General features: G+C 40.3%; 1 protein-coding gene across 1 annotated transcript; it reads left to right on the top strand.

Moving 5' to 3' along the window:
* EIF1AX (eukaryotic translation initiation factor 1A X-linked) lies at nt 1-9,123 on the top strand. The gene is made up of 7 exons (XM_035116083.2): nt 1-262; nt 2,162-2,245; nt 3,519-3,622; nt 5,429-5,479; nt 6,577-6,658; nt 6,769-6,860; nt 8,784-9,123. The coding sequence occupies exons 1-7, from the start codon at nt 247-249 to the stop codon at nt 8,787-8,789; spliced, it is 435 nt and encodes a 144-aa protein (XP_034971974.1). The 5' UTR covers nt 1-246; the 3' UTR covers nt 8,790-9,123.
* Nucleotides 9,124-9,442: the final 319 nt, after the last annotated feature.

Raw genomic sequence — 9,442 nt, 5'->3', positions numbered from 1 at the left:
ATTCTGGGGCTGACGGAGTAGAGACGACGCTTCCCTCTCCCTCGTCTTCCTTCTCTCGCTGGGTTTCGGCGGAGACTGCGCGGCACTCTCTCCTCCCTTCTCCCGCTGTCGCGAGACGCACGGTCTTCTGCTTCCCTCAGCCAGGAGCGCAAAGAAGGCGGAGGGCGACCTAGCTCGCGCTTCCTTCCTTTCCGCCTTTGCTGTCGCTGCGCCCGCTAAGCAGCACCTGACGCCGCCGACGCCGCCATGCCGAAGAATAAAGGTGAGGCCTGGCCAGACCCCCGCTTTCCACGCGGCACTCTGCCCGCTCCCCCGCCTCTCGCCGCCTCTCTCTCCTTTGAGGCTCAGTCCCACCCCGGGATAAGGCGCCGCCTTCGGCGCCCCTGGGCCTGGCCCTCGCTGGGGTTGAAGTGCGTCGCCTTCCTCTTTCGGAAGAGAGGCGAGGGTCTTGTGGCCACAGTGGCCACCCTTCCTTCTCGCGTCTTTTTCTCTTCCTTTCTTTCTCCTTTCGCAACCTTACAGTCTCCCCCACCGGATATTCGGATTTAAGGCCCGCCAAGTTCAGTGGGCTCACTCCCGTGTGTGTGTCTTGGAAGACTGTAGTAGAGAATCGTCCTGTATTGCATATATTCAATAATACACGTGTGTGTAGGATCACACAGGCCGTCTTGGTGGGTGGGACCTGTACGGGAATTGGTGATTTAAGACTTGTAACACCACACACACACACACACTCACACACTTACTTTACGCCTCTTTCCTCACCTTTGCTTCCATTTCATTTGCTGTGTCTTATGATTATTGTGCTGGTTTTGATTATTTGGTTTATGTTTGTTTTCCTGGGGCATCAGAGCCCCTGAAAGACATTCGTCACTTGATTCTTCTTTGGTCCTTTTGGCCTTTTTTGTTTTTCTGTACTCAGATGAACACAAATATACTATTCAAAAAGACAGAATGGAAAATAAAGTGTGCTTGGTGTTTCTCTTAGACCCAGCTTCCTTGCTGAATAACTGCTTATTTGAAATGGTTAAGTGTTTAGTGGCTGTCACATCCTGTTCGGTTGTTGCCTGGTCAAGCCTTCAGGATGGAAATTGTTAAACAGCTAACTATACACATCCAGTTAAAAGTATTTTTACCCCAATTTCCAGTTAAATATGATTCCCAGAATTATTAACAGATATCAAGGTAGCATCTGCCTTCAGATTTGCATTCTAAACAGCAGATGAATTTAAGTTTTGATCTTGAATTTAAAGGTATACATTCTCCTACAATTCAGGATAAACTGTTAGCATGAATGTTTTCCAAAGTGTTACACAAATCTTTTCAGTGCAAGAAGTTCTATGTCACTGTTTACGTACATGCATACATATGTGCTAAACAGTTATATCCATTGCCTTTGGAAGAGGACAAATTATTTTTGCACTATAAATTCCATTAAATTACAAATTTGATATTCATTAGTAGCTACTACACACACACACTGAAAATGGGGGGAGATTATGTGTTCTGTGATTTATTATTAATGGCTTTATAATTAGGTGTTAATCCATATTTTCTACATGGTGTTAGTATTGTAGATGATATGTAAGTAATATTCTGTCTGGTATAAACCTGCCTTTGGTTTCCCCAGTTACTTACGTTTCTGGTGTAATATACATGATTTTGCACTAGATTTGGATGATTTACGTACTACTTTTCCTCTTAAAACTTACTAAACTAGAAATAGTATAGCTAATTCTGTTAGCTAACTACAATATATGCATTTGAGGAAGGGAAAATGTTTGCAAACCTTAGGAGAACTGTAGATGTTTATTGGAAACATAACACCAGTAGTTGTGTTACCTTTTATTGGGGATGGTCTATTTTTTGTATAGGCTGCAGTACTTTGTATCTGAATTTTACTGAACTAGCTCATAAGAGCCGTTACTATTAGTTGTAGTACTGAGAGCGCCTTCCAAGTCTTAAATAAAAATTAAATGCCTTAGAGCAAGGAACATATAGAGTGGGTTAGATGAAAATCTGCTACAGGAATGCTGCAATAATTTCAAATTCTCTTATTAAAAAAAAGCTTTTGGGAGGCCTGATATGCCACTAATTTCTTCAACACAATTTTTCATGCAGGATTTAAAATTGTGGTTCTCCATTGTTTCTTGCAATTTAGGTAAGGGAGGTAAAAACAGAAGACGAGGTAAGAACGAGAATGAATCAGAAAAAAGAGAACTGGTGTTCAAAGAAGATGGACAAGGTGAGACACACAGTTTTGTCATCCCCTATGGATGCAGTAACATTTTATGGTTAATGTCATTTGAATTGCCATAGTTTTCTGGACATGAAACTTTTGGAGGAGACATATTTGTAGCACTTTTTAATTGGGAAAGGGAGAAAACACAGAACTTGTATGTTTAATTCAAACGAGAAGTACAAAGATACGTGTTCTCAACCAAACAGCTTCTATGCAAAATTAAAAGAAACAATGAGCAAAGCTGAAAGAACAGATTGAAACGTATGATACAGGATATAAGGACAGGTGGAAGGGGGTGGAGAAGGGTTTTGAAAAGATATAATGTATTGGTACAAATCTGGGCATCTCCAGAGATATTTGCTTTAGTTTTAAATGGCAGATGGTGCTTAAATTAGCCTTGTGAAAAATTTAAGAAGATTGACATGAGTAAAAGTCTGATAAACAATATTTCTCTTTTAAAAAAAATTCTGTGTGTGTGATAAAGAATTCAGGAAACGTAGCCAAGTAATTAGCACACAAGCATGGTGAACTAGGGGAATGGTTTGTGAAAAGGATTTCTAGTGCCATTAGCCATATTTTCTTTTTTTAAAGCACATTATTTTTTTAATTGATTGATCAATAATTTTAATGTATATTTTATTTTATGTTGACCACTTAGGAGTTTTATGATACAAGGGTCAGCTTGTGGATTTAGTAATCTGGTAGTACTGAATGTACAGTAGTCATATTTTTGGTGGCTGGGTCCTTTTTTTGTGTTGAGACATTTTAAACTCAACAAGCAGCTGTGAAAAATCTGAGATTTTGCTTCTGGTTTATTAAATAGCACATAGGTTTTCATAGAGTCATAAACTCTATGACTTGGAAGGGACCCAATGGTCATCTAGCCCAACACCCTGCAATGCAGGAATCTCAGCTAAAGTTTCCATGACAGATGGCCATCCAACCTCTGCTTAAAATCCTCCAAGGAAGGAGAGTGCACCACCTCTCATGGGAGTCTGTTCCACTGCTCAACAGCTCTGTCAGAAAGTTTTTTCAAATGTTCAGTCAGAATCTCCTTTCCATAGCTGCCAAGTTATCCCTTTTTTAAAGGGATTTTCCCTTATGCTGAATAGGCTTCCTCGCGAGAAAAGGGAAAACTTGGCAGCTATACTCCTTTCCTGTAACTTGAAGCCATTGGTTCGAGTCCTATCCTCCAGATCAGGAGAAAACAAGCTTTTCCCCTCTTTTGGTTATGCATACAACTGTCAAGGTTCAGCTGCCGTTTCATGTCTTTCAGAGTATGCCCAAGTTATCAAAATGTTGGGAAATGGCAGACTGGAGGCATTATGTTTTGATGGTGTAAAGAGGTTATGTCACATCAGAGGAAAGTTAAGAAAAAAGGTACGTATTTCCAACCAATGTTTCCAATGACTTGCTAGAATGGACTGTGTGATTGAAGTTAACTAATGAATTTCAGAGTAAACAACAAATATTTGTAGTGATTCCTCTGTAACATGACCCATGTTACACTAGATTGCTGACAGAGTATGGATCTTGACATCAGTCTTTTGGATACTATTGCTCTACTCTCCTTGCCTTCTGTCAGGTCTGTCAGAACATGATTGATACCACCACTATTTGTCCTCTCAATTTTGGTCTTCTGAATGTGTACAGAAAAATATTAAAGCCACACTTACTTTTAACAGATCTGCTTCTGACCTTCTTTTTTTCTTACTAAACAATTGCACTACAGCTTCCTCCATTTGACTGTCAATCAGAATGTCTTGTTGCTCTTCAATTTTTTTCCCTTTCCTGCTCTTTACAGCTAAAGTTTTTGGCATCTTCAAGAAGGTTTCAGAGATCTGGTGTGCATTTTCACAGATTGTTCCCTTGCTTTCCCTCATAATGTTCCCAGTTTGTGACTCCAAACTCGTTCTCCTACTTTCAGTCCAGGATGGAGTTTCTAAATACCATTACATTCCGTCCTCCCCTCCCGGCCATCCTGGCCTATGGATCAGTTTTCCAGCATGCTAAACTCTTACTTCCACCCACTCCTTAATGCATCAGCTTCTGTAAAGGTAACTCTCAACTTACGTACATTTAACTTCTGCGATTCAGCTTTATATGCTTGGGGGGAAATTGTTTTTAATAGAAAGGGGCAAGTGTCTGGGGGGAAAGACTTTGGGAATCCCACCTGCTATTGAACCCAATGTGTTTTGACTAAACATGGTTTTGGCTTTATGCGCTATCCCCAGAAAATAACCTCAATGTAAGTTGAGAGTCACCTGTACTGCAGTTGCTCTCATCAATGTTTAAATTGGCTTTCTTGAGACAAAATCTAGAAGTTCATTGTTCTTCTTGATGTGAAATGTTCATTTTTTTGTTAGCATATTTGTTGGATTCTTCTCATTCCTTGCCTTCCTAAATAATTTCCTTTTTTATTCTCCTATTTACCGTATTGGCCCAAATATAAGTCACACCTGCAAATAAGCTGCACCTTTAAAATTCAAGGCTTATTGACGGGTTCAGCCCGCCTCCCAGCACAACCACCCTGAACTAGGTGGGCCTTAAATTCTCCCAGCACTCCCTCCCCACTGGCTCTGGGAGAGGCTTGGGAGCAGCGGGCAGGCTGCACATCGTTGCCCTGGGCTCCTGGGCTGCTCTCTGGGGGGGGGAGCTACGCCACTTTGCCAGCGGCCTTCCCCCTTCTTTCTGGCAGCTGGGGGAGGCTTGGGAGCAGTGAGTGGGCGCTGCACCGCTGCCCCACGCTCCCAGGCTGCTTCCTGGGGTGGGGGGAGCCATAAGGTTGCAAATATAAGCTGCACTTTAACTTTTCACGACCCGAATTTGGAAAAAAGTGTGGCTTTCCGTATATTCAGGCCAATACGGTATTTCCCTGTCCTCTTTGACATTTGTATCCATGAAAGGTCTTGCATGCCTTGATTGCTGCTTTTTATCCTCCACTTTCCTTGGTGATCACACTTATTATGGCTTTGTGGCTACCATATCTACTTTTCTGCCATCTTTGATTATATTTCTTCCAACTTCCCTCAAGCTCTTTCTTGGTTCTGCTCTTCTCTACATTGTGAGCGACTTATTTTTTTATTTTGACGTTCAAAAAATCCTATGATATTATTGTTGTTAGATTGTTAATGAGGAAGAATCTTGGGTTTGTAGGTGTTCCTTAATTATTTGTTTGAATTTTAGGTTTGGATAAATACGTCAGATATCATACTGGTGGGTTTAAGAGATTACCAGGTAAATATTGTTGTTTTTCTTTCTTTTCTTGGTTTTTGTAACTGTAAATGAGGAGTCCCAAAAACCTGAGTTGATGGTGTAAATATTAAAAGCCCAAATACTTTGATCCCCTGTATGGGCCATATTTTATAAACCTACCCACACCCACTGGCACTTTATTCATATTTATTAAATTTGTATACTCCCCTTCATCTGTAGATCTCAGGGCGGTTCACAAGGTAAAAACACAAAATACATAATAAAAACAAACACAAACCAATAACTTCCCCTTAGGAAGAAGGGAAAGGGATAACTAAAATGTATGGAATATGTGCTAAAGCATGCTTTGTACAAAGCCCAAGTTCCCTAGCTTTGATAACTTCGTATTTCAAAAAAATTAATAAATGCTGAATCTCGGACATAGCTGGTAAGAGAAGACTTCTCTTCTCTCATTCCTGTGGAATTAATCCATCCAGCTTCTGTCTTGGCTAAGTGTTTTGGGCAACGATCATCTCAATAGGTTATAGCCCCACTGCCCACATATTGGAAAATGTGACTTCAATAAAGGTGTGGGGAGAACCCCCCATAGTATCACTGCTTATGCAGTAGTGAACCACCTGTCCCTTCATTCATTGTTCCTGTCCTCCGTTAATATGGTAAAGCTTCAAGTCATGCACTGGTCCATGTGTGTGTTTGAGCTGCTGTGCTACCACAGACCATCAATCTATCCAGTTCCTATAGTAGGCTCAACATAAATGAGAAAGGAAGTGAGGTAGAATCAAGCAATAGCAAAGTTAGTAAAAGTGTAGCTTGACTTGTAGCACCTAAAAGTGAAAAAGTGTAGCTTGACTTTTAGCACCTAAAAGACATTTCCAGGTCTTCCAATAATAATTTTTAGTACTGAAACTGTTTTTAGTATATAAACTTGAAAAGTACATGCCTCTGCTGAAATAAGCTCTGCCAGCAAAAATTGGTCTATAACGGGGCTAGGAGGTTGTCTTCTTCAATATATAGGGGTTGATAAGAAATAACAATGTAAATGTCCAGTTAAAGTAAGTTTTGAGCAAGATTACCCCCCCCCAAAAAATACTACTTACTAGTAACTTAATATTATTTAGGATAACAAGGCTGACGTCATTCTAAAGTACAATGCAGATGAAGCCAGAAGTCTGAAGGCATATGGAGAACTTCCAGAGCATGGTAATAATTTCCTTGGTCATTTCAGAAGCTGTTACAAATAACGGGAGTGGGGGGACTCACAGTAAAACAGCTGCTAAAATGTGTTTCTATTTTGTTTTAATTTCTACTAGCCAAAATTAATGAAACTGATACCTTTGGGCCTGGTGATGATGATGAAATCCAATTTGATGATATTGGAGATGATGATGAAGATATTGATGATGTAAGTACATGGAAAGTATTAAGATGGTTGTTCAAGGGTACAGTATGCTAACACTTTGTATCGTTCAACTCAAGTTATATTGCTTGGCCAGGGGTCTGCAAATTGTAACTGAGCCTGGTAAGCAGAAATTTAAAATAATGGTTTGGAGTAAATGTAGAGAGCCTTTTCTTTTCCACTGATCAAAAGTGCCCTGCCCTCCACAGAATTAAGGAGAAAGAAGGACTTATAGTGCAGACGGCATTGCTCCCCCACAAGTTTGAGTCCCTTTGTGTCTCTTTTTAAGTTAAAATACTACCTTCACTTCTCTAACAGGTAAATTGTACATAAGTAGACAATGTAGATTCTCAAAAATAGTCCTGGTTTGTTGTTTTCCAGCTTCCATTCAGCAGCATATACATAAACCATTTTATTTGCATGCCACCTTTCCATAGTTAAAACCATGCTCAAGGCTGAAGTTTAACATACAGGCGGCAACCATTTTAGGCGCATTGAATTGACACGGAATCGCCAAGGCAGAATGGGGGCAAACAGGGCAGGAAGTGCTTCCATGTGCTCCACCAACACATCCGGGATCCGAACCCCCGCGTGGAATGGTTACCACCTGTAACCACAAATATAACAAAAGTTGTCATAAGCAATACATAAAACAAATCAAAAAGTACACAATCAAATTAATTAATTTCCACATTAGTCATAATAAGATATAAAGATACAAACGATTAATACCAATAATAGCATCAACACTCCCTCCCCCCTCCCAAAAAAAACCAGTGTTCCAATCTGAAAGTCTGTTCAGCAGCCTCAGCTTTTGTAACGAGTCAGTTTGGTCTGCACCTTCCCAGGCCAGGGGTGAAAAGGCCCGCAAGGAGCAGGTCTTCCAGAATTCACAGCCATGATGGTCCCCACTAATCCCTACTACGCTAAGAAGTAATCATGAGAATAATTAGGGGTGCCCAAGGCCTCTGATTTCTTTTGTGTCAGAGCAGTTTAGTTGAAATACATTTTGAGCATATCCACTCCCAAGTTTTTCTGCCAGCCTTTAATTATTATAAACTGCAAAAACAGAATAATTTGGCACGGGTTTGGAGAGAAGTTTTCACAACAATGCTGGGGCCTGCTTCACTTCTAAAGGAAGAGAATTCCAGAGAACTCACTTCCCAGAGTTAGGTTAACCTCTTAACGTAGCAAGAGGGAAAAACAGGATTGTAGAGTGATGGTCATCAGGCCTCTGGGCATTATTACCTGCCAGAATGAACGCTCCCCACATCAAATGGGGGGTGCCTTTTACATGGTCGTGCACAGCCCCCCGGATCCCAGTGCTGCTCCCGGTAGTATGGGCTGGCTTCGCCCTCCTGAGGCTGGATACCTGGAGGTCGCCTACCTCAGCCAATCACCCAATCCCGCTGGAGAGGCATTGCCAGGGGATCTGCCAGGTAGGGGTAGGGACCGCCGTGCCCACACAACAGAAGGTGAATCTTACCTGCGAAGCATCAGTTGGCTCCAGAGCCAACTGAATAAGCACCCTTTCCTCAAGATGTCAGTAAGTGGTTTCATGAAAGACGAAGCTTAACTATGTGTTTCAAAGCTTATCTAGTGGTGCTTTTGTATTCAACCAATTGATCAGTGATCCATTTCTGTTCATGAACATATGTGCCTTTATACTTAACATTGTTACATTAGCTAGCCATACAGAGATGGAAAGTTATCCAAAGGTCTTTGGCTATAGTCGATCTGAAGCCAAAAGCTTTTTGATCCTTGATGTCAGTGGAATAAAATTATGCCTGTCATGCATAGTCATGATAAAAGGGCAACCAAGAACAGCAACTCAAGCAACACAAGATATTAACCTTATCATAGATTTTATTCTACATGCTATAGTGAAATTGTAATTCGTGACTTTTCATACTTTTCTTTCACTTGCAGATCTAAATGGAACTGAGGAATACATTCCAACTCCACCTCAATAATTATTTTGTTTTCAAGTCCATATCTTAAAGAAGACTGAAACTGCATAACATTTGTAGTTACACCAAACCAATATATTGCCCAATGTTTAAGTATTTATATTACTTTTAAAAACAGATGATGTTGGACTCTGAAAAGTTAAATGAAATAGTACAACTATTTTTGCCTCTTTACCAATTAGACCTTTACATCTGTGTGTAAATACACTTCCTTAAACTCCCCCATTTGCTTCATCTTTTTTCACCACTAAACTTCACTCAATCTGTTTTGCAATAATAATAAAAATATTGCCCTATAATTATCATGGAATTTTGATTGAATGTGCAGGCTAGTGCCCAATCTGCCAGTGCAGTGTTTTTTCCTAGTACCTCTTGACGTCAAATTGTTACATTTTGAAAATAGAAAATGCAGTGATTGTCTTTAAAATTCATAATGCCTAAATCTGCTTTTTAAGTTTTAGCTGCATGTTATTTTTATACTGGTTTTGATATTAAATTTCCTCTTTCACAGATAAATTTGCCATAGTGAGGGGAGAGGTTTTGGGTTGTTTTTTTAAAATTATGTATGTTTGAATAGCTGTTCCCTATGTGGAAGTGGTAATGCAGAAGTTAAAACAG

Source organism: Zootoca vivipara, chromosome 4 (assembly GCF_963506605.1).
Source record: "Zootoca vivipara chromosome 4, rZooViv1.1, whole genome shotgun sequence".
Classification (NCBI taxonomy): Eukaryota; Metazoa; Chordata; class Lepidosauria; order Squamata; family Lacertidae; genus Zootoca; species Zootoca vivipara.
The sequence above is the reverse complement of the archived record's forward strand: the minus strand, read 5'-3'. Positions and strand labels throughout refer to the sequence as shown.